The sequence below is a fragment of the Mesoplodon densirostris genome, chromosome 4 (genome assembly GCF_025265405.1).
Source record: "Mesoplodon densirostris isolate mMesDen1 chromosome 4, mMesDen1 primary haplotype, whole genome shotgun sequence".
Classification (NCBI taxonomy): domain Eukaryota; kingdom Metazoa; phylum Chordata; class Mammalia; order Artiodactyla; family Ziphiidae; genus Mesoplodon; species Mesoplodon densirostris.
In genome coordinates, this window is record NC_082664.1 from 135,148,834 (window position 1) to 135,174,293 (window position 25,460).

At 40.2% G+C, this 25,460-nt stretch overlaps 1 protein-coding gene across 2 annotated transcripts in view; it reads left to right on the forward strand.

Annotated features, from left to right (window-relative positions):
• Positions 1–2,973: 2,973 nt before the first annotated feature.
• Positions 2,974–25,460, forward strand: part of ALDH1A2 (aldehyde dehydrogenase 1 family member A2) — a 96,886-nt gene continuing 74,399 nt past the window's right edge. For both annotated transcript variants that reach the window (XM_060095282.1, XM_060095283.1), the window contains exon 1: positions 2,974–3,090. In XM_060095282.1, the coding sequence (XP_059951265.1) occupies positions 2,974–3,090 (117 nt within the window). The remainder of the gene's footprint in view (positions 3,091–25,460) is intronic.

Genomic DNA, 25,460 nt, shown 5'->3' on the forward strand with positions numbered 1-25,460 from the left:
CCCTCAATCAGAGAGCTTAGGAAAGTTACCTTCATTTACAGTTGAAGTAGTCAGCGGAAATGGAAATGTTTAGAAGAAATGTTTTGGAAATGTTTAGGAGAAGCCAAGAGATCCTCACTTTCTTGCCTGAACAAGAAGGGAATCTCTTATTACTCTTCCTCACTGTGTAAAAAACGCTAATAATTCTATCATCCTATTCCTTCCAGCCGTGGTGATGGAACTGGAGTTAGCACACCAGAGGTGGTCAAGGGTGAACACCCATCTTATACTTTGTGGAGAATATAAATCAGTGGTTTCTGGTTTGTGATAGTCTTTATTTTTTTAATTTTAAAAAAAACTTCATAAATTTATTTATTTATTTATGGCTGCGTTGGGTCTTCGTTGCTGTGCACAAGCTTTCTCTAGTTGTGGTGAATGGGGGCTACTCTTCGCTGCAGTGCGTGGGCTTCTCATTGCGGTGGCTTCTCTTGCTGTGGAGCACGGGCTCTAGGCGCATGGGCTTCAGTAGTTGTGGCACACAGGCTCAGTAGTTGTGGCACACGGGCTTAGTTGCTCCGCGGCATGTGGGATCTTCCCAGACCAGGGCTCGAACCCGTGTCCCCTGCATTGGCAGGTGGATTCTGAACCACTGCGCCACCAGAGAAGTCCCTGTGATAGTCTTTCTTGACAATATTCATTTATCAGTTTAATTTATACAGGTTTCCCTTTTCTCTTCCTCAGAATCTTTTGATGACTTGTCCTTCTCAGTGCCTCAAGAATAAATGCCCTTACAACCTTGAGTCAACTGCCTTGCCAGCCTCATCTGCTGCTCCCCCAGCACCACTGATGTCCCATAAAAAGCATTCTCACGTCTCTGCACCTTTGCTCTTGTGGACTCTTCTTCCTATACTGTCCTTCTCTCCCTTGTTGAAGCCTGACCTTTCTTTTAAGGCCTAGCTCAAAGGTCAGCGTCCCCAGAGAGCTGGCCTCTTCCTTGATGGGGCACCCAGATCATGTTGTTGATGCTCTTTTGTAACTTTTCCCCACAGCCTCTCATAGTCAGTGATCTCCCTCTCCATGGGGAAGGGCTTAAGCTCACTAACGTCCAGGGCTGTCCATGTTGTTTGTAAACAAGTCTCTAGCACCTTGCCTTGCATTAGAAGGTGCAAACATGTTTGTAGAATTGTTCCACAAGCATCACTGATTTCCCTTGCTATAGACTTCTCCCTCTCCTCAACTAACCTTACTTTTTAATCTCTCAGTTGTATCTCTAACCCTATAAGGTTTTCATCTATTTCATGAACATATACTGTTATTATTAAGGCATAATTTTTGGCCATAGAGATCCCCTGTGAATTGAAATCTTGTAACTGCCTAAGCTAAGGTTCCTAGTTTCTCAAGAAAAACAAAAACAAAAACCCAATTCACTCTGGTAACCTTGTGTAGATACTCTGGGTTCTGAGAGGCTGGAAGTTATTTCTTTAGACTTAATACTAAAATGAAATATTTAGGTCTATTTCTACTGTTGTTTAGTATCCAAGCACTGAGCATAGGGCAGTATTAGTTACTGAAAGTATCTAAGGCAGGATCTTTTCTGGCTGACACTTAACATCCAAAGAATCAATAGGCCTCTGCCAGGCTTACATGGAGAGTGAGGAAGGGAAGCGACCTATAAAGGTCTTTTTATCTGGATTCCAGATTTAGCCCATGGAGCCCAAAGCCCATTCTGACATGGGGTGTCTGTATTCTTGACGTAGACCTATATGCTGACCTCTAGCGTCCCACAAACTAGAAGATCTATTGGAGCTACAGAAACGCTTAAATTGGGCGGGGGGGTGGGGGTGGGTATAGGTATGGGAGCTCAACCCCAAAGGGGCAATTAAGTGAGAAGCCCAGTGTCTGGCGGGATGATAGCTGTTAGCGTGAAGAACAACAGAAAAGCAAAACTGGTGTATCCTTGTGTGTTTGGGGGCGAGGAGAGTACAGGCTGGAAAGAGGCATGCGAGAAAGACCAGAGGGGTCAGTGCAACTTGCAACTCCCCGGAGCATACCAGGACCAAGGCTCCATCCTCCCAGCGCAGCCCAGACCGCCCGGGGTGGTCCCGGCCAGCAGAGGGCAGCAGCTGGGCGGGAGAGTCCTGGCGAGGGCCGCGCGGCGTCGACAGGCTCGCGGGGATACTCATTTTGAGTGTGGGGCGAGAGACTCGCGCCCATCACTACTCGTCCCCTACCCTGTGGCCACGGCGTGCTTCGGGCCGCGTTTCGGGAAGTGCGTGTGCGCGGGGACTGGGGTCGCTGCGGAGGGCCGGGCGCACATGCCCGGGGAAGGAGAGCGGAGGGTGTCCCGCGGGTCCCCGGGAGAGAAGGGGAGACGGGCTCCCGCAGGCGCCGGGCAGTAGGGGATCTCCGCGTCCGCTGCAGCGTCGCTCGCCCCATCCTCTGCCGGGCACCCTCAGCGCCCCAGTCTTCTCCCGCCGACACCGCGCCCCGCTCTCGGGGCCGCGTCAGCACCGGGCCGCTCGGGTCCGCCGCCAGCCCCCGCTCCGCTTCCGGGTCCACGACCCGCGCCCCATATCCGCCAAGGTGTGCCTTCCGCTGACACTGTCCCGGCCGGAGCGAGGCCAGTCCAGCCAGCTGAGCCTCGCGCGGCCGCGGCGCAGGTTTGCGCTCCCGCCGTCGAGGACTGCGGCGGCCGCGTGGGCGTGGGCCGGCCCCCGCGGCCAGGGGGGACAGGGGTACGGCAGGCGCACTTGACCGTGGGCCCGGAGCATCCGAGCCGCGCTGCGCCGGCGGCGGGCTTTATGTAAATCGGGGCTGAGCCGGGGCGTCCTAGGTAGGATGGACCAGCCCCCCGCGCCTCGGCCCTCACGTCCAATAAGAAGAGCCCCAGCTTGACACCTGCCTATATACAGGCGAGCACGCCCCTGGCTCGCGGACCGAGCGCACAGCCCGCACAGCCCACGCCGCGGGCGAGCGAGACCTCGGCCCGCCTTCATGACTTCCAGTAAGATCGAGATGCCCGGTGAGGTGAAGGCCGACCCCGCCGCCCTCATGGCGTCCCTGCACCTCCTGCCGTCGCCCACGCCCAACCTCGAGATCAAGTACACCAAGGTAAGGCGCCAAGAGGGCCGGCCGTCCACGGAGACTTTCTAGAACCTTCCTTCCTCTCCATGGTCTGTTAGGGGGAGAGGGTGGCGTGACGGGGTCTGGGGCCCGGGTCTCACGGGCCAGCCTGTCGTCCCCGCGCAGCAGAGGGACAACACCCCATCCTCGGTGTTGGGGCTTCTGAAGTCCTGCCGGGATCTTGGGACGCGTCGGGCACTCGCCCCAGCCTGCTGCGCGGCGCTGAGGGTCGCCGTCAACGGCTGCTTCCCAAACCGCATTTGCCGCTGCCTTCTGGTCGGATTCTCAGCGTCCGGACTGCTGCGGGGAAGGCGTCGGCACCGCTTCCACTCCTCAAAGGGGTAAGAAGGGTTCCCCGCCAGGTCGGCCACGCAGCCTGGCCGTCTCTTCTCGGCCGTCCACCTTCAGGGGCCGCAGGGCTGCTGGCCGCGCTCGGGTCCTCGGCAGTCCGCACGGTGCGCTGCGAGCGGCTTTCGCGTAGGAGCGTCCGGCACGCCGCGCTCTGGCCGCCTTTGCAGATTTCATGGAAACGTGGCTGCTGAGTACAGTAGATCCGATGTCAGCATTTCATTCGAATTCTGTAGGCAGTGGCAGTTTTCCTGGAAAACTTGAGAAGTCTTTAAATTCGTGCAAATTAACGGGTTCGCTTTTGAACTGAAAAGGAAATTACTTTTTATAATGAACTCTGACATCTCGGGTTCGCCAAGCAGGAATTTTTTTGTTGCACCACAACATAAAAAGGAAATGAGTTCGCTACCTTAATATAAATAGAATTTACTTCCCACAAATTCGACATGGAAAAAAATGCATTGATTATACACACGGTGGGGGGGGGGGCGGTTATGTTATGGCATTGGGGTGGGAGAGAGAGAGAAATAGATGCGATTTAAAATAATGTTTCTTGGAGTTCCTTTTACAGTTGTCCTGTTTGATTTTCTATTCCTTTTAGTTGATTTCTACTACAGACGTCGCCCAATCAACTTAAACACATACTGCACACACACAATACGGTTAAAGTTGTTTTCCATCATGCTTATTACGAGATAAACTAAATTTTGTCCAGAAGTAAATAGTTTGGTTTTGGCTTAAGGGTTGAAAGTGAAATTTATAAAAAATCCATCAGAGTATTGAAATTTTACCTGCTAAGTTTTAGGATAAAAATCAGGGTGACTTGTGTTTTGAATGCCAACTTAGATGGATTTAATGTACCTGTTAGCTTTTTAGATGGTGTGACAAATTTTTGAAAGCCATTTTAAGGAGAGGTCGTTAATGGTTACAACCATTTAGGCGTTGTTTGCATAACAATGGTGCCAATGTGTGGCAATTCTCCGGGTTTAGGAACAAGCAGGGAAAGCATGCAGCAAGAGTTTTGTTTTATGAGAGTCCCTAACCTCTTCACGCTCTCTTTAAAGGTCTTAGGATGCAAGAGCTATGCTGGAGAGAGGACTTCAGATTTGGGAGGGTTTGATTTTAGTCTTACTTTGGATTGGATTTTCCTCACAGCCCCTGAAAGGAGTTTTAGGTATCTAGGAATTTAATTTTGAAACTCTTCCAGTTCTCTTTTTCTCTGACAACCCTCGCTCTCTTTTTTTCTCTTGTTCTCCCCCAGTAGGAAAGACAACTGATTTATAGCTAATTGAAGCCTTTAATGTGGAGTCTTTTAGCTCAGGGGAGACTTTTATCCAGTATCCACTTTCCCACTTATTACAAAGAAAAACAATCAAAAATGAAATAATGGATTGTAACTTGATTCTTTAATTTGTGGTGAGGAGGCACCTTATTTTAGGCTTGGCAAACAACCCTCATAAACACTGAGTATTACTAATCTAAAGGCAAGCTCTTTTCACAAAACCTTGTAAAATCAGGTATCTGCGAACATTCCCAGCAGCTTTCCTCCTCAGCTCTTTAGTGAGACTTCTGAATTTTCTGAGACAAGCGGCATGGGCAAGCAGCATCTTTAACATGAAGAGCAGAAGCTGCTCTTTTGGTAGCCGAGGGTAATGGGTAATGATTTTTTTTTTACTTAAAAGGAAAGTAAGATTAATGGAGAGTTTTTAAAAATTCACTTATGATCAGGAAATTATGTTAGTGAGTTTAAGCAGAAGAATGAACAAGGTACAGTACACAGTCCTTTAGAGCAGTGATACCACATTCATTAGGAATTTTTAAAAGGGTAATAGCTAAAATATTATTATGCTAGTGTGATTGTTGAATAACATGTAGGAACGAAATACAATATTTGTGTCAGAAAATGGTACAAGGCAAATATAGATGGATCCTTAATAATTTTTGTCTTGTTAAACAAAAACTCTTTAGTGAAGGCTATATAATGACAGGACTTTAAAATATGACTTGAGGACCAGTATAAAGTCACTACTTTTATGTAAGTGGTGATATTTTGAGTATTTCAAGTAGCATGCATTCAGAAAACTTTGCACTTGTGATGTTGTATTTTTCTGTATTTTTCACCATTTTCTTTCTTCTTCTAAAAGTATTTTACATTTTTTATAAAAGGAGAATAGGGGAGATCATAAGAAATAAAAATTACTGCTATTGTCCGTCCAGTGAAAATGCTCCAAAATTAAAGTTCAATCCCCAAGAGCGCTGAAAGGGCTGAACTCATGGTTTTGTATTGACTCTCGGGCAATTACATTTAGCTTTTCAAATAAGCCTTCCTCTCTGAAGTTCCAGCACCCATTTTGAACTGATCATCAATAGCAATACCACTTTTTGGAATATATCTATTTTTATTTTCCTAATACAGCAAGCTAGACCCCAAGTTTTAAAAGTGATAAGGAATATGTTTAAACAAAACAAAACAAAAACTGCAGACTGCGTTAGTCAAGAAAGACTGATAACTCCACCAACATCAAGTAGCGAGGGGACCACTTTGGGGCCGGGAGAATGTGCACTCTCTTCCTTTTATCCTAAGGAGACTGCTTAACAGCTAGCATAGGAGTGTTATTGTTTTTAGCTGTGCTTTTATGAATTAAAGATTTTCTGAGTTGTTCCTGTTTTATCAGTCTGGTTTTTAAATTTTTGTATATCTGAATATATTATAGGAGTACACACATTATAAAATCAAGGCTTGCTCTTTGCTGACTGCCCCTAACTGCAGGGGAGATCTCTTCCAGATTCCCAGAAGATCTTTGAAAACTTTCCGACTTTATCCCACCCCTACCTTCTCTATTGTCTCTATCATCTTTTCTGACTCTACTAGTCCCTCCTCCTCCCCCCCCACTATACACACATGCATTGTGCTGTCACTCTGTTGATCACTTTTCAGTGAGAGTTTATGCCCATAACTAACACTAACATAAAGGGTTTTGTTTTCCTCTAGCATTTGATACTGTGAGGAGCTAAGACATAGGGAAGAAGGGGGTTATGGAGGGCTGACCCACTAAACTAGAAGAGAAAAAAATAAAAGGCAATTAACTGAAAATTAGAGCTAATGTGCATTGGGTAACTACTATTTATTCTTTTATTTATTCATTTAACAACCTTTTATTGAACACCTACTGTTTCCTGGGATCAATTTCAATTCAGTTCAAAGGATTTTTAAGTGGCATCTTCCTAACAACAGTGCTTTTCGTTAAGCTGGTTGGGCTGAGGAAGCATGGGCCTCCTAGAAGCTTAAGGTCTTTTTAGAAAGATGGAATGCCAAATTTTGGTTACCAGTATGGCAGTAATTCAGTTGATCAATGTAATAATAACAATAATGATAATACTTATAATGCCACTTACATTGTGTATGGGACCTAATGGCTTACCTAGCACTTTCATATGTATCTTATTTGATCCTTGCAAAACCTTTTGAAGGAGACAGAGTAGGAAGAAGTAGGAATAATTGATAAGGAAGACCTTGGCCTTGACTTATAAAAAATTGATAAGAGCTTTCCTCACCATACACTTTGCTTTTCCTAACAGTCACATACTTTTTTTTTGAGAGAAAGAGTTTTAAATCTTTATTTTTGTATATTGCTTCTGTTGCAAACATGGAGAGAATATAAACTGGTCTACTTGTTTTAAGAAGGAGCTACGTTTTGTGACTTCTGATTCCCTGACTTTACATTACTATATTTGTTATTTCTATGAGTTAGTGGGGGGGGCGTTTATAGGTCTGAGGCAAGATTCTTGCCTATACCAGGGATTATTTCTTAAAAGATGGTACAGGTTTGGTTACTTCCAAAGCTCTAATCAAGATTGTCTGCTTGATCATGAGCTGTTAATCAAATTTCGCGTTTAATGGGGACCTCAGGTTTTCAAAACTATACTTTTTCATAATTAGACAGCTTTTTGATTTTTTTTTTTTTTTTTTTTTTTTTTTTTTTTTGCGGTACGTGGGCCTCTCACCGTTGTGGCCTCTCCCGCTGCAGAGCACAGGCCCTGGATGCGCAGGCTCAGCGGCCATGGCTCACGGGCCCAGCCGCTCCGCGGCATGTGGGATCCTCCCGGACCGGGGCACGAACCCGTGTCCCCCGCATCGGCAGGCGGACTCTCAAACACTGTGCCACCACGGAAGCTCGCTTTTTGATGTTTGTATCATCTCCATTTAACCCAGGAAAGCTAAATAACTTCATCGTAGGACTTGAATTAGATAACTTTTCGGGGGTCCTGCCTGATGCCTTCTACTATACAGGCAGGAATCATATGGAATCATCATTTGCTGAGGTGCTTTTGTCCTTTATTTCTATAAAATGAGGAATTATAGTTTCTCTATGTAAGGGTAGAAGATTCTCTGAGGAGCGTGTTCTGTGAGGTCTGATTTCCTTGCAGCTTGGCTTAAGAGAAGCCAGGCATGCATAAGTTCTCTGTTGCATTAGACGATGATTAGCGTGATGATCAAACCATGACCAAAATAAAAACATCTCAAATATCAACATAGTTCTGTCTCAAGTCTTTCTCAGTTGGATAATAAAATACAAATACTAATGTCTATTTTTATCTTTTCAGTTATCTTAATGACAGCTTGTAGGGGTCAGCAAACTACAGACTGTTTGATTTTGTAAATAAAGCTTTATTGTAACACAGCCACACCAATTCACTTACATATTGTCTGTAGCTGTTACTACAATGGCAGAGTCAGGTAGTTAAAACAGGACTGTATGACCCACATTTCAGAAAAAGTTTATAAGCCCTTGACTTACTTAGAAAAAAGAAAGGCTCTGAATAAAAATAGGCCTTTGTTCAAATCTAGGTCAGATTTGTACTTATTAGCTATGTGTGCAGATAACATTTATTCACCACATAATGCCAAGTATGGTGCCAGATTCTGGAGATGCAATAGTAAGCAAGGTATGGACAATGTCTCCTCTCAGGGAGTTTCTTCACTGAGTATCAATTTCTACATCTGTCAAAATTAAGGTCATAGTAATACCTACCTTACATGATGATTATTGTCAGGACTAGGCGAGCAGGTGTGTGAAAGTAAGTGGCATATAATGATAATCAGCTAACGGCTAGATCCATTTCATTTTTGAGAAGTGATGAATACATTTGTTGTTTCAAATTAATGGATGCCCATTTTAAGAAAGATCAGAAATGTATGACCAATAAAGTTTTCTGAAACAGGCCATTGTTTACAATTTTAATTAAGTATAAGAGTTTAATATTCTGGGTAGCTGTGGAATCCTTATATGTTTACACTGGATTTTCATCAAATGGGATCCCTTGGAGATTTCCCTACCAAGGACTCTCTTTACTAAAAAGTTACTAAAATAATTTCCCAGCCAGTATTTTAATAATCAAATTAGGTGTCTGAGACTTGTGCCAAAATTCTGCATCCATATGCCTCAGTATACCCAGTTGGCTGGGCCTAAATGTCAGATGGCAGAGAGTCATTTCTGGTGTTTTAAGTAGTTTGAAGAAAGATCTTGCCAAGTCATTGGTGCAAAAATCTGGGAAGTATAGCAGCACAGGAGGACATTCTCAGAAGATACCTTTTGGAAATGGGAAGGTATCTTAGTTTATGAAATTTAAAATTGAAGAGTCTTTCAGTGGTTCTGATTGCCCCATCTGGGGGCACTTCACCCTCCAAAAAGTAAAAGCACCCATGTAGTGACTATTTTGAAAGTCCTCCTAGCATTTCTTTAATTTCTTTGTTTGCTGTGACAGGTAATTTCAAAGCCAGTCATTTCCCCTCAAACACCAAACCAATGCAGAGAAATGATTGCCATAGTGTCACCTTGGTTAATTTTTAATTGCCTTTTCAGACATGTCTTTGAGCTTTATTCCATTTTAACTTTCAGATATATGAGATAACCCAAATTGGGAATTTCTTATCTCAGGCATTTCTCTATTGCTAGTCTGTCTACTTGTAAGATGATGGAGTTATGTGTATATTGTTTCCCTTCAAATCTTAATGAGTTTATTTACAGTAAATCTCTGTTTTGTCACATGATTTGAAAACACTTCCAGCCTTTGAAAATTCCAACTGGAATAATAATTGAGTGCTTTCACCATCTAGACTTTTGCCGGGCTCTTAACAAAACTTCCCTGGGGCTAAACCTGGGGGTTTATTGACTTCTGTAGAATGTGGTTAAAAATTAGAATGTCTGTGAGTGAACATTCTAATTTTTATTATAGAAAGAATCTTTCCTTTTACTGCAGTTCAGCTCTGTTACCTCCAGAAGTAGATACCTGCTCTATTTCCTTTCCTTACCACAATCTGACCTTTGGAGAGCCAAAGTAGCAGTTTCTTTATCCCTAGATCTCTGGAAAGAAAACCTATTGTCCAGTTGAAACTGGAAACACCTTATTTAGACAGAATTTAGGATATCATGGGTACCAAAACACTTTCAATATTGATTATAAACTATAGGGGAAAAGTTCAAAATAATTAAAGATATATTTTTATACATGTTCTTATACATAATTTTAATTTGTCTAGCCTGTTTTCAGATTTCAAGTCCAGTGACTCTTAGGATATTTTGCCCTAGGTCATTTCTAGGGATTTCTAAGAGATAAAGCTGAGTCAGAAAATGGTATAAGATGTATAGCTCTTCCCTCAGTAAGGATGGAGCCTACCTCCAGATAAGTGGATCTACCAAAGTAGTGTGAATTTAGTAAACCCACTAACAGGCAGAAATCACCTATTTCCCTCCTCCTCCAACCCCCACCATTGACACACACCAAATATATGGATTGAGGTGTGTGTAATGATGGAGGGTTTAGGGTGAAGGAAGAGGGGAAATAAGAAGACCTTGCCTGGGAAGACAAAATGATGAAATGTCTCTGCAGGTCTGCAGAGGATAACTTCAAGTCTTATTTCCCCAGGTGTGAAAATTGGACTCTCTCACTGAATCCTTTTTGGGAGGAAATCAGGAAATAGTATGAGACTGATTGGTTGAACATGAAACCAGTGAATTCTGCCTTATCTGTATTTTAGAGTCTGATAACCAGCATACCAATATAACTTGATTTTCACAGGGAAGGTTATCTAATTGTATTATCTCGGGGTTATTTTTATCTTTAACTGCAGTCAGAGCTACCCTTTTGCTCCCCTGAATTTATTTGCTTGTTTCTTCATCTGATGTTTATTAGAGCCTCTTGTGTACAAACCATTGTTAATCACTGTCTGGCACAAAAAGATACATAGATGTGTACCCTGTCCTGAAGAGGCTGGAGAGGATTCCTATTTGGGTGTGGGATGAGAACATGCACACAGATAACTATGGTGCATGATAGAAGATGCTAAATTCTTGACATGAATGCAGTTAAAGCACCATGATGATTCAGAAGGTAGAGAGATGTTTCAGCTTCAGCACAAAAACAGCACATTGTATTGTTAGACATACTTGAGAGGAAATCAAATATTTCAATCATACAGCAGAGTATAGACAATATAACAAGCATGCATACATATACCCAGATTTGTTTGTTCTTAACTCTTTGCCCTATTTGCTTCTAATCTTTTTAAAGAAATACACTGACACTTCCCCTATGAACTTCTCCCATTCCCCTCTCTCCTCTCCTTCCTTTCTCAGAGGTATTTGGCATTTATCTTTCCCATTGGTATACATATTCATACATGTATATGCATTCATGATGATATATGTTATTTATTTATTTTTTTACTTAGTAAATATTTATTGAATTAATTCATGCTTTCTTATATTGTCCATGGAGGTTATTCTGCTGGATCCCATTAATAAATAAAATAACCATTTAAACAATTTGTACTTAATAATCACATATTTCCTGGCAAAATAATGAGTCCAGCAGCCAGGCAGTCTGGACTTCAAAACTGACTCTGTCACTTGCCTAACTGTATAACTGTGGGCAAGCAAAAGTGTGCCTCACTTTTACTATCTGTAAGATAAGGAAGGTGTTGTGAAGATTAAATGATTTAATACATGTAAAGCACTTAGAAAACTACCAGACGGTAATGCCTCAATAAGTTATTGTTATTATTACTACTAGTAGAACTATCAATATTATTATTCCAGAAATAAAACACTCTTTTAAAACAATACTAAATATGCTATATTACTCAGTTTTTTGTTTTTTGTTTTTTTTAGAGTTTCTCTGTGTTTTTTTTTTTAACATCTTTATTGGAGTATAATTGCTTCACAATAGTGTGTTAGTTTCTGCTTTATAACAAAGTGAATCAGTTATACATATACATATACATATATCCCCATATCTCTTCCCTCTTGCGTCTCCCACCCTCCCTATCCCACCCCTCTAGGTGATCACAAAGCACCTAGCTGATCTCCCTGTGCTATGTGGCTGCTGATCTCCCTGTGCTATGCGGCTGCTTCCCACTAGCTATCTACCTTACGTTTGGTAGTGTATATATGTCCATGCCACTCTCTCACTTTGTCACAGCTTACCCTTCCCCCTCCCCATATCCTCAAGTCCATTCTCTAGTAGGTCTGTGTCTTTATTCCCATCTTAACCCTAGGTTCTTCATGACCTTTTTTTTTTCTTAGATTCCATATATATGTATTAGCAATGATATATGTTATTGTCTCACATGCTAAACCTTTTAATATAAATGGTACCATTTATATCTTGGCTAACTAATTCAGTACTATGCTTCATCCTGTTAGTTTAGAGAATTTAAATTATTCCTTAGCACCAGGCTTGAAAATAGCATTACTTTGTTTTTTGTTAATATTTGAACTCATTGTGTTTTAAACTCAAAGCTGGTGTTATACATTCACCTTTGTATTTGGATTTCGTAAGTTATTTGATATGTGCATGTGTGCCTCTAATTCTAAAGAACCTACCGAAGAATGAAATTCTCCAACCTTAAAACTGAATCTACCCCTTCTGTGGATGTTACTTATGTAATACCTAACAGATGAACATATTCTCTGAAAGCCCTTGTTACTTGTTTGCACTACTACTAAAATGTGCAATTTTTACCTTGTATTATATTTTTCTGCGTAATCTTCTACTCCTAAACTAGACTAGTTTATAAACTTTCATTCATGTTGGTATTTTGGAAGCATCTAGTTCAGTGTCTTACAGTGTAAATGCTTAGGGCATATTTGTTGAATGAATACTTGTTATATTTTATCATTAATAGCTACTAATAGCAATGAATTATCTTTTTATTAATACTTAATTAATATATTATCCTTTCATTATATAATGCTACGGTTTCCAAAGTACTTTTCACATATGATTGCTTTTAATAATTGTGGCAGTCCTATTATGTGAATATTATATCAATATCCCCATTTTACAAGTGATACAATCAAGCATATTAAAGTTAATTAATTTTTCCAGGATCAATAGCTATAGGTGACAATTCCAAGACTCAAATAATCCTTTTCCTTCCCTCCTCATAACAATAAGAACAAGCACAAAAACCACAACAAAGACAAAAAAATTTGGATTATTAGCCTAAAGCTCTGCTAAATGTTTTACAGGATAATCCCAAACCCAGTTCTCTGACTACAAATCCCAACCTTAAGTCCTGTTGGTATTGTTATAGCTATCATTAGCGACAATTTCAACCTGACATAAAGATGAGAGTGTGTGTTCAAACAAAAAAAAAAAGTTGATATAATCAACACTTTAGGTATGAATCACCTGGGTAGGTGTGATTCTTTAGGCTATGGGAAAGAACTGTATTTTTGGATTCTCACTGGTTGGGTAGTCACACATGGCCCTTAATAACACCTGCTTGTTTGTTTTTTCCATCAAAAAGTGCTTTTCTTTGGTATGGTTATTCAGATTCATTTGGGAGTGAGGATTAATGAGACTGTTGAAAGCGAATATATTTCATAGGCTTTCAAATCTTCTCTCCCCATAGGCCATCATTTTGTGTTATTTGACTATAAGTTGTGTGGAAGAGGCACTTGCCAGAAAGAGTTGGGTGGATATGTTCTATCTTGCCTTTATGAGCAACCGTTTCTCACTAAGGCTTAACTACTGTTAGATCCATCTATTACATGTAACCTCAGCAGGGATGCAGAATAGAGAAACAGTGGTCTGCAGGAATTCATGCAATAACCAAACTTTAACAGAGTTGCAGTGACAGAGGGTGGTGGTGATTGGGATGCACAATTAATGTTTCATTGTAAATGGCTCAAAAATCCTGTCTAGAGAAACTACTGTCAAGTTATTGCCTTTAAGCCAGATTTTACAATCTCCAGATTTCTGTCTTCACTTTTAGAGAGACCACATTTCTCTTTCTCCTCTACTTCCCAGTCAAACATCCCTTCTTCTCACCTTTTCCATCTCCTTTTAAATTTTTACACACTTGTGCTCCTCTTCTACTTCCCTAAGTATTTCTCTCAGACAGGCCCTTGATGACCCTCATTCCTTGGTTAGACTCATTTACCTGTTTTCATAAAGTGGTTAGCTGTGCCTGGGAACCTTTGTAGTCAGCTCTTCCAGCTGTTGGCCCGAATGGTCCCTAGGGAGACCAGAAGCAATGAACCTGGAATAACCACATTTGACTTCTGTGAGCCCTCTTGAGAATGTAGTAATTACTTAATGGATTGAATTGGTGACATATACTATTCCAGATAACAGCCTAGGTTGCATTAAATTAACCTTCACAAATGGGTATTTATTGGGTACTCTTAAAAGACTACATGTGTTGGCTGTAATTGCTCTTCCATGTTTCTCCATGCTGATAGGTATTTGTACCGAGTGAAAAATTTCTCAGATTAAAGCCTGGGTGGTAGTTGTAGCCATTTAGTGATGTGTGTCATTGTGTTCAGCACACTGAGCATAAATCCTGTCTTGTAAACAGCAGGGAGACTAATGAGGTTTGCCCACATTCTGGTGTCATTACCAGGAATTCCAACAGGGAAAAAGAGAAGAAAGAAAGAAAAGAAGTTCTTTTCGGAGTGATTTTGGGAACTCCTGATGATCCAAATTAAGGAGAGAGATGATTGCTCAACATTAAGTATAGTCACGTATGTATAAATATGAGTACGTAAACTACATTTAGCTAAAACAGAAACCAAACATTCTGCTTTTATGAACACTGGCAAAGTCAGTGACTTAGTTCTACAGAGAGCTAATGAAGGGCTTATTTATGAGTGTCTTTAATTGTGAGGGTGTAGTGGGACGGCTATTGAAATAACGCAGCTGTTAACATGATAGTACACTTTTTGCTTTCTCAGAACTCCTTATCATTACAGCCAACTAAAATTTCACATTATTTTTTGTCTTACAATTTTTGGAGTGACTCTGCTGTTAGTTTTAGAGTTACAAATGACTTCTGAACAAACCAACTCTCTTGTGAGAAATCTTTCAAATGTGTTTTTTTAGGTTTATCTAATATCTTTATTATTACTGCTAAATAACTTGTGTGTTTGATAATGTCACATCAAGGGATTCAATTATTGCTTAATGCCTGGGCTACTTATCTTCCTGGATTCAAATTTTCATGAAAGCTGGTATCATCGCACCTTTGGCACAAAGTGTGGTCCGCACATTTTTGTGTTTGAATAAATGAGTAAGTGGATGAATACTAGAAAATAATATTGTCTGATCCATTTGCAGAGTTACTAATAGACAGAATGTTGGGACTAGAAAGTGAATTCCAGGGTAAAGTGTTTTGAAATAAATAGCTTTCTCTCTTTAAAGAAAGCGCATGCATATTCTCTCTCTGTCTCTCTCAAGGAAAACTCCCTTCCTCCACTCCCACTTACCCCTTCCTTTGAAATAGAAGCCCTCAAGGTACATTGTAGAGTAGTGAGCAAGGCAGTGGACTGTGCCTTAGAAGACCTGTGTTCTGGTCCCAGCTCTGCCAGGGATGTATGCTCATTTAGCAGTTCCTTGTACATGTAGGCACACGATAAATAGTCACTGAATTAATGAATGAACAAATTGCTTGATCGCTTATTTAGTACTTCCTCGTATGCTAGGCTCTCAGGATATGAAAATGCTTTGTGATATTGGGTGACTTACTTAAATTCCTTAGACATCACTTTTATTACTTATAAAGTGATAGGACAGAACGAGTTGCTTATTTACTAACCCACCTAGTACTTATAAAAAGGACTAGATTAGAAGAGTCATAAGATTTCTTTATCCCACCCTGACTCTGCAGAACTCTTTAATTTCCTGGGTCCCAACCTGGGATTATGAGATCAGAAGGACAATACCAAACTTGTTTGTTTATCTAGTTACAGTCTTTCTGGGACCCAAAATTTTCACTCAGAACAGTGTTTTTTGGGGTTTTTTGTTTGTTTGTTTTTTTGCGGTATGTGGGCCTCTCACTGTTGTGGCCTCTCCCATTGCGGAGCACAGGCTCCGGACGCACAGGCCCAGCCGCTCCGCGGCACGTGGGATCCTCCCAGACCGGGGCGCGAACCTGCGTCCCCTGCATCGGCAGGCAGACTCTCAACCACTGTGCCACCAGGGAAGCCCCAGAACAGTGTTTTTTAAAAATATTTTCCCAAGGATGTCCTTATAATTACCAAAAAGTAGTCCACAGAAATCTCTGTTAATGATTCTCCTTATGTAAATGAGTGATTAGCAGTGTCATAAAGATCTACTGGAAATAAAAATTTTTGTGTTCACTGAACACTTAGAGTACTAGAAATTAGAGCAGTGACTCCCAAGAGAATTCCTCCTTTAAGTCTTAGGGAACATTGATTTTGATACTTGGTGATAGTGGTAGAAAGAAAAGGTTTGTTGGCACTTTTCCTCCAAACCATTTTGGCAGCTTCTTTGTCAACCTAAGCTCACGAAAACCACGGTGGGTCGGGTAAACTCTGTGGAGAGGGAACTTGTCAGAAGCTACGGCTTTTCACTTGAGTCTAATAGAGACTTAGCACTTTGCAGGTCAGTGCCACTGCTATTTGTCTCTGACCCAAGAGATCTGGAGTTCTTCACATCAAAACCACATCTTGCTGAGCAGAGATCAAACGTAGGAAGGTAAGGATTCTGCCAGTGATTTATCATGCCAAGGAGAGTGATCAGGCCATATGGGGCTGCTGCAAATGAAGTTGACATTCCGGCAGTTTCTCTTATAAGTCTCACATGTAGTTATGGCTAGTTTTTCTTGTAGAGGAATTCCGGGTCAAGTGGCAGCTTTCAGTGGCATTTCTTAGCAAGCCTTACCCACAACATGAGGTTTACTTCAAAATCACGTCCTAGCAAGATTTTTTCTTATGGTTTATGTAAATAGCAAAAAAGCATTTCTTAACCAAATATTTGAAGGTTAATTTGAGCTTTTCATTTGATATCTCCTTTTTCCCCTTTTCTGGGAAGGTAACTATTAAAAAACAAAAGAAAAAAGAAAAAGAAGAAAGAAAGGAAAAGAAAAATTAAGGTGATTTGAGGTCTACAAAAAAACACTTTCTTCCTAAATATTAGATGTGACTTTAAGGTAATGAAATTGACTCTATAAGCTATGCTTAATTTGGCTCATTAGTTCATCACATTTTATTAACTTAGGGCTTTAGGAATGAATGACTACGAATATTACAATCCAATTCCTGGGGTAAGGAAGGTATCACGTAGACCTTTCTGTATATTTGTAATGGCCAAGAGCAAAGAGGAAGGATTTAATTATTTAAGTACAAAATAGGTATAATTATGTTTGAAAGTATTTGCTAACATTTAAGTCAAGGACAAAAATTTTAACTTTAATTGAAAGAAAAAATTCAATAATCCCTCTGTTCTTTTAACTATTTATATCAACAGATACATGAAAATAGTTGTGCAACATAAAATTCAGCTTGTTGTTTGTTTACTGTCACAAGGAAATGTTTAGTCTCCTGTGGAGAAATCACTCATTTATTGGTTCAAAGGCCTCTTCAACCTTAGGATATGCACTAAGGGGTGTTTCAGCCCCTCTTTGCACAGGATATTTGCTTTGTAACATCAATGAAAGATGATATTGGCCTTTAAATGTAGTAGTTCATGACATTAACTTCTAATTCAACTGAAGATATCAGTTGTCCCTTTTGTGTTTTACTTTTTCTTAATGAGAAAAATTACTATAAATGGAATGCGCTTCGGTAGTTAGAACTGGGTCTCATCCAGTAGTCAAAATTCACTTGATTTCCTGAGGTGTCAGTATATCTGTTTATTAACTGGGAATTATTATTCTGACTGATGAAGTACTTCAAATCCGCAGGAAGCGAGTTTAAATATAGTAATAAAATGGACTTTCTCCCAGTTTTCATCCTTGGCATCCTTGGAGCATGTACAACATCCACAAAAACCTGGTAGGGTTGCCAGGTAAAATATACAGTGCCTAGTTAAATTTGAATTTTAGGTAAATAATGAATACTTTTTAAATATAAGTATGCCCCATGATTTGCCAGTGATTTAGGACATACTTATTCTGAAATTCAATTAGTTGTTTTTCTGAAATTCATATTTAATTGGGCATCCTATGTTCTTACTTGCTAAAACTGGCAACCCTAAACTGTTACACACATGGTTTGTGATTTTTATCTGTGACCAGCAAACAAACATCATTTTAATGGAAAATTAATTGGCAATAAAATCAAAGACCAAAGGAATCCTTTAAAATTATTGCACTTGAATAATGAAAAGGCGTGTCGTAGAAAGATTTTTTTTAACCCTATCAGTACTAGTAAATAAATAGGGCAACTAGGCCCATTGTAAGACAGCTTAATCTCCTAAATGAATTGCCCCAACCTTTTAATTCAAAATCATACAAACAAAAACATTGAGATAAGCTGGGTGCTTTTTCAAATGGGGACCCCTGTGGCTTTGAAAATAAACACTTCAGTCTCCTCCCCCCCACCAACACCCACACCCACACTTACTAGCCTTTCTGATGTCTTCCATTTGCAAATGAACAGGCTGAATTCTGAGAAAGAAGGCTAATTAAACCTAGGAAAGATAGGCAAAGGAACATTTGTTTCCAAGCAGAAGTCAAAAAGAAATCAAGTCACATTCTGCTTTCTCAGGACTGACAGGAGGGCCTTAAAGTCCTTCCTGAAGTTCCTTCTTCTCCAAGCATATTTCCCACACCACTGCTCAGACCCTCTCAGGGCCAGGCTACAGTAGTGTGTTTGAACTGACCCGCATTAGTCTGTCTTCATGGCCGAATCAGGCAAGGGTCACAATCAGAAATTCTGAGAGACTAGTCAGAGTGTGGGATGACCTTCACCATCTTTACCTTCTTCTCCCATCCTTTTGCCCTGTGTCTCTCGTGGTTTGGCAAAGGGGTCTTACTGGCAATAGAGAGAGTAATAAATGGAACAAATAAACACAGAACAAGGAGTGTCTAGCTTTTTAAGAGCACTAATAAATTGCCTTGAATTGATGGTTTACATTCAGAATCAGAATCAATTAAGAGTTTGAGTGCACACTATACCAGACTTTTCAGTAATCCAATACTTTAATCCTTACAACCACTGGATGAGGTGATTTTCTTATTTTAGAGTTGAGAAAATTGAGCCACAGAAAGATTAAATGACACACCTAAGTCACACCATTTAGTAATCTTTATACATGTAGAAATTTGATCCGTAAAGAAATAGTTTGAGAGCAATGGGGAGGCAGAATTTGATCTTAGGATACCTAAGAAGACCAAAAAGACCTCCATGATATTCAACCTAGGTGCTAGTCAAACCTGGTGATATGACTGAGGCTGGGAAAGTCAGACAGTTTAGGTCTGTGGTAGAGATACCTGCCATAACCCTTGGGATCCTGAATCACTAGGTCTGCTCTAATCTGTGTCACAGATTCTTGGAATTACCCCCAGAGCCCTTTAATCTGAGTAATCCTAGCTGCCTCATTCTGGGAAAGAAGGCAGCCCCCTACCCCCCATACTTTGCCTCCTAGTTCATTTGGATGGAGCCTCGTTGTCCCCTGAAGGCTGGCCAAACTGAACTGTCCTCTGAGGGACGTGACTAATGATCTTTTGTCTCTGTACTCTCATCAGTGTCCTTTCACTTTCAGAAACAGACCTTGAGGTTAGATGGATATGTGAGAAGCTGGGTGGATCTTGGCTACCTAACTGCTAATATCCTAACTTATTTCTGTTTACAGCGTTAACACAATTTGTGTAATCATGGCATGTTAGTGTAATATGATGGGCATACAGCATTTATTTTAAAATAGTCTGGCACAATCAATTTAGATTAATATTTTAAAGCTATTTTAAAATGTCGCCTCCAGTTTCTCATTTCTTTGACTTTGTGCTGTTTACATACTTTCAAAGTCTAGTTTGCAGTCTTTTCTGTTGAAGACTTTTCCTTTCTCCTGCTTTTCAGCCTAAGACTCAGGATTAGTGGGATTCAAGGCATACAATATTGAGTCTATTATTTAAAACTGTTAATTGATTAAAATTAAGATTGATAAACTAGTCCTTGTCAAAGCAGGCTTTGTAAAACCATGCTTTTTGCCAGGAAACAATTACACCTATTGAACAAAGGCCATGTCTCGATAATATCAAAACATTGACATTAAAGTGAAAAATGCAATCAATCATCTAGGTGTTGTCCTATACAATGCCATTTGGGTGTTTTTTCACTTTTTAGCCAGATGTTTTGGCGTGAAGCAAAGCGAAGAATGGAAGGCAACAGAACCACTTTTGCTCTCACTACCTAGATATTTCAATAGGAAGCTTCTCCTCTCACCCCATAAGTGATCTGGACATTTGCTTCTTTGTTTTATTTTGTATAGGTGGCCTCTTAATTAGAAGTAAAATAAGGTGGGGATTTTTGTTCATTAAAGTTAAAAATGCCTTTATTGCCTTTGATTATAATATTTAAAGGCTACCAGCTTTGCACGGTAGCATACTGAGGTGATCATCAATATAATTTTTATAACAGTAGAAATTTAATTTTATATACTTAAATGATAGTGCTGTCTGTACTTTGTTGTCTGTAAATCTCTTTAAAGTACATCAGCAGAAACAATGGAACGGTCATGTAAAAGGAGATAACTAACACATGACAAGTCCTCAAACTACTTCTTTCCACTCTTAATTAAAAGTAATTGAACTTTTTCCTATAAATAGATCAGCCTGGTTATTGATTTGCTGTCTGGTACTCCCCTTTGATGAACCAAAAGCAGTTTAGCGGCAAGCAGAGTAAAATTCAACTCTCCAAGGCATAATCTACTGCAGGATTTAATACAAATCATTTGAAGCATTTACTATTAAAAAAACAAAACATTTTATTACAGAAATAAAACATGGCAGCTTTATGTCAAAGATTCATTGAGGATAGGAAGTTATTTACACCTAGCTCCTATTAATGCCTGCTGCTTTGAGAACTCCGCAGGGGTTTAGATTCTCCAATTAGAAAATTCACGGCAGCCTCTCTGTATTGTCACAGCCACTTTGCTGTGGGCTGGAAGTGTGGTAAGCCTGATTTGTCCTTGACTGTCTTCCTGCTGCAGAAGTGGCCAAGTGATGTGGCTTGGCTTGCATGGCTAAGCTTCACTGTTTTGAATCTTTATCCAAGTAACTGCTGAGATTTATAAAACAAATTAAAGCAATTTTTAGAAGAATCAAATTCCTGTTGACAGCCAGTCTGAATTCCTTATCCCACCTTTGCTTCTTTCCCCAGTAACATGATTTATTAAATCTTTTGAAAACTGTCTGCATGTTAAGTGCTGTGTTAGAATGTGGGGGGAATCCAAATGATGCCGGGAGACCTTTCTTCAAGGAACTTAGAAAAGGCAGAAACTTCCATTTTAGCCAGCTAAGCCTTACGCACATTCACATTTTATCTCACCTAATTGTACAGTAGCCCCTCAAGGAACAGGCCTTATTTCTGCTTTTATAGAAAAGGAAACAAAGCTCAAAGAGTTTCAAAATCTATTTTAGATGGCTCAGGATTATTACACAAGTGGTAAGAGGCAGACTGATTTTAAATGGAGATCTTTCAACTCTAGTACTTCCATTCTAGTTTGTTCTATAAGGAAGATAAAGAAGTACATGCAAGATTAATCACCTCAGTGCTCAATGAATTTCCTACTTTGTTTTACATACATAGACATGACCCTCATGACATCTTACCATTACTGTTGAATAATTAAGCAACTTCAGTCTCTCTAGTTGTCTTGGGGAGAACAGACTTGCATGTTACTTTGTTATCCTGGTGGTGTGTTTTGAAAAAAATTGTATAAACCAACCTAGTCATCTTGAATTGGCTTTCAAAAAGCCTGCCTTTATCATCTTTACTGTTTAATGCCAGGGACACAACCATATATTTCATTCATACTTCAGGCCACCTCTCTTGGATGCTATGAGATGTCCGTTCCTTTCAGGTTCGGGAAGGGACACTTCTGTTTGGCAGAAGGCATGTGGAGTATTGTCCTTGTTAGAGGTCTTAAAAGAATTCCACCAGGAAGGGAATAAAATTTGTGAGATGGGGAAATAGATGACATTTCCTGACCAGGTTCTCTGAATTCTAGGATGCTATGAAGTAATTACAGAAGGAAATTGTACTTACGGGTTTTTTATAAATGCCTGTGTGGTATGTCCCTAATTAAACTGTCATTATGAATTTTAATTTTAATTCCCTTAGCTGGGTGAGGTAACTGAGAGCCAGGTAGCTGTGATCGTTTCATAAAGACTGCATTTGATGCCTGTTTTTTTTTTTTTTTTTTTTTCTTTTTGCGGTATGTGGGCCTCTCACTGTTGTGGTCTCTCCCGTTGCGGAGCACAGGCTCCGGATGCGCAGGCCCAGCGGCCATGGCTCACGGGCCCAGCCGCTCCGCGGCATATGGGATCCTCCCAGACCGGGGCACGAACCCGTATCCCCTGCATCGGCAGGCGGACTCTTAACCACTGCGCCACCAGGGAGGCCCTTGATGCCTGTTTTGATAACTAGATTCTTCAGAGAAAGGAACATATGAAAAAGGAAGCACTTTGATGCAGTGAATTTGTAACCAGCTCCTAAATCAGGCAAGGTTGGCCATTCCCTTTTTTTTCTGCGCATCCAAAACCAACGCTTCAGTGGAAGGTCGTTAGGATAGGGATTGGTTTTGAAGTCCCCTTCCTGGACCCTCAAATATAGCCCTGTGGTTGTAAGAGCACAAAACTTCTTTTTAATAAGCCTAGGAAAATAATTTTCTCCCTGAGGATCACAATATTGTGGCTGCTGTCCTCTGGCAGAAGTTCTTGCTTCTGCATGTGAGGAGAATGCAGAAAATGTCCCAGGACCTCACCTCTGAGTGGAATCCACTAGGAATGTAAATCACCACTGTTTCCATAACACATTTTGCCTTCAAGAAAGAAAATGAAAAAGTATTTTGCTGTCACCCATGTTGATTGTGCTGAAGGAAAAAAGGACTCAAACAAAATTCCTTGTGCTGAATAATTTTAAAGAGACATTGTGAAAGAGGTGCTCATATTTCCTGGTCGACCATCAAATCTTCTTTCTAAAGAAACATCAACAAAATTTAAATTTAGAAAAAGCCCTGGGATGGGAATCAGGATATTGGGTTGCAGTCCCTATTCAGCCACTAATGGGCTGTATGACCATGGGCAAGTCATTGGACTTCTTTTGACAAGTTTATTTATATAACACTTTCCTTCTGCATAGGTTGTATCTAAAGCCCTTTCCAGCTCTTTGAATCTATCTCTTCTTGATTAAAGCAGCCTTTACTATATTTAGACCAAGAAAAAAGATATTCATTCATTAGTGCATTTAAAAATAGGACTTTAATAAGGCTTAGCTGTTAAAGTATGAGCTTGGCATGCTGCATAGTTTCACAATAAGAAACTAAAACCAATTTTGGGGGAGGTGAGCTGTTTCCAGTTGTTCTTGGTGATCACTTTGCCTAAGTTTAAACATGTTTGTTCTAGGACTTTTTTCCACCTAAATTTCACTTTTTTCAAATGGTATATTTCTAGCACATTAGTTGCATGTTCAAGTATAAGACATAATTGGAAAAGGAGGTGGTAACTTTTGAACCTGGAGGATGGAGTAGGCTATGGGCATGAAGATATATGATTCAAGTAGTTATGAAACATCAACCTGCACTTAGAAAAGGAACAATACAAATCTACAGTGTCACAGAACCTCTGATAAACTCTCTTATTGAGCGCCCACTGGTGGTCACATGTGTTCTATACCCAGTACCTCAGACAGGCAGAGTATTAGAACTAGGAAGTCTTTAGAGATGGCATCTTCCATTCAATTGGTAGTAGCTTTCTAATGTGTCATGTTGAAAAGTATTCAAGAGTTTAACTGGAAAGTGTCATGATCAATTATCAATGTCTGTCAAGGGACTGGACGGAAGATTTGTATCACAGGTGCCATCGATGAGCCTGTCTTCAGTTGCCACGTCTGGTATTGTCATAGATGAAAGAGGGACGGTGGGAGACTTGCCGAACATTTAGTGTGAAACCAAGACTGGAACACAAGCACTTCACCTCCTCCTCCTCCTTTCGCTGTGGAAGAAAACAGAACTGTTAAAGTGGTGTCCTCTTATAAATAAACCCCCAGGCATAATCAGCCTAAATAATGAACTATAAAATGGCCAAACTACATAATTGGTAGTGGTCAAAGGAGGATCACTGCCATGCCCCAGTTCCTTTACATAGCTGAGCTTCCACTTCCTCGCCTATGACATGGAAATGATGACAGTGCCTACCTCATGTGGTAATTTTGAGGATTAAATGAGTTAATACATGTAAGGTATCTGGAACAGTGCCTGGAACGTAGTAAGCACTCACATGTTAACTTTCATCATTATTCTCTTGATCCATTTGGTTTTCAATTCTGACTTTATAGTAAATTTCTTAATTATGTTCTTTCTACTGCCTTTGGCCTAACTGAACACAGATCTTTAACTTACTGTTATAGTTCAGCAGAGAAGAGGCGGGGGGAACCAGTAATGTTAAGAGGAATGAAAAAGCTCTATACTTAACTTCGGGAGACCTAGGTTCAAATTTTTGCCCTGTAAGTTATTTGCAGTATAAATTTGGACTTGTAACATAAATCTTAGTTTACTCATCTGGAAAGAAAATACCTACATCACAGATTTGTTGTATAGATTAAGTGAAATAGTGAAAATGCTCAGTAAATGGTGGGTACCTAATAATGTTAATAATCAGAATTATTTTTTGAGTGTGTATTATCCATATACTTGGGGTTAAAACAAATTTGGTCTTCATGGTATAGTTGGGCCTGTGTAGGTGTGCTCTGTTAGCACAGCTCTTGGAGAAGGACTTATCAAACAATTGTGTTTTTTCAACTGTGGGTTCAGAGATCTGGTGCTTTCTTTGATGAAGCCCAAGTCCTCTCCTCAGAAGGATGTTCTCTTGGCTTCTATCAGGCAGGTGTGGTTCTTTGGTTGGATTTCTCCGAGGCACACAAATTACTTGTCTAGTGTTTTATAAAATTAGAATATAAAATCTATTATCCTTAAAACATATTCATAGTAGGTATTCAGTAATACTGTTGAATGTTGTCACCACATCATACCATTGGAGCTGTTCCTGTGTTGGTCTTCCCCCACTGCAGTGCTGAACAGTTATTTCAAGGGCAGGGGCTGACTCTATTTATTTCTGTATCCCCAGTGCCTAGCATAGTGCCTACCATAGAGTGATTGTGAATAACAGAAAAATTAATAACCTTAAGGGAGACAGGACAAAGACACTCCCCTTCACACATGACTGTCCTTTTTCTTCTTTTCCCTCTCTTTTCAGCTCCTCCCTTCCTCCCAATAACTAGTGTCATGAGTCATTTACTAGCCTTAATTCACCTTTTTAGAAGATAATATTTCTTTCATTTCCCCTTTTCACAAAAATGAAAGGTGACATGTCTTCATATAAAGAAATGGCCTCGGCCAATTCTGGAAAAACTATTGTGGTTAATCAGTTACTTTTAATTTAAATATATATGTTTAATGCTGTATTACATTGTAAACTCTCAGGCTGATTTATGGTCTCAGTCTGCCTTAATTAACATCGATTCTAGGGGAATAGTAAATGG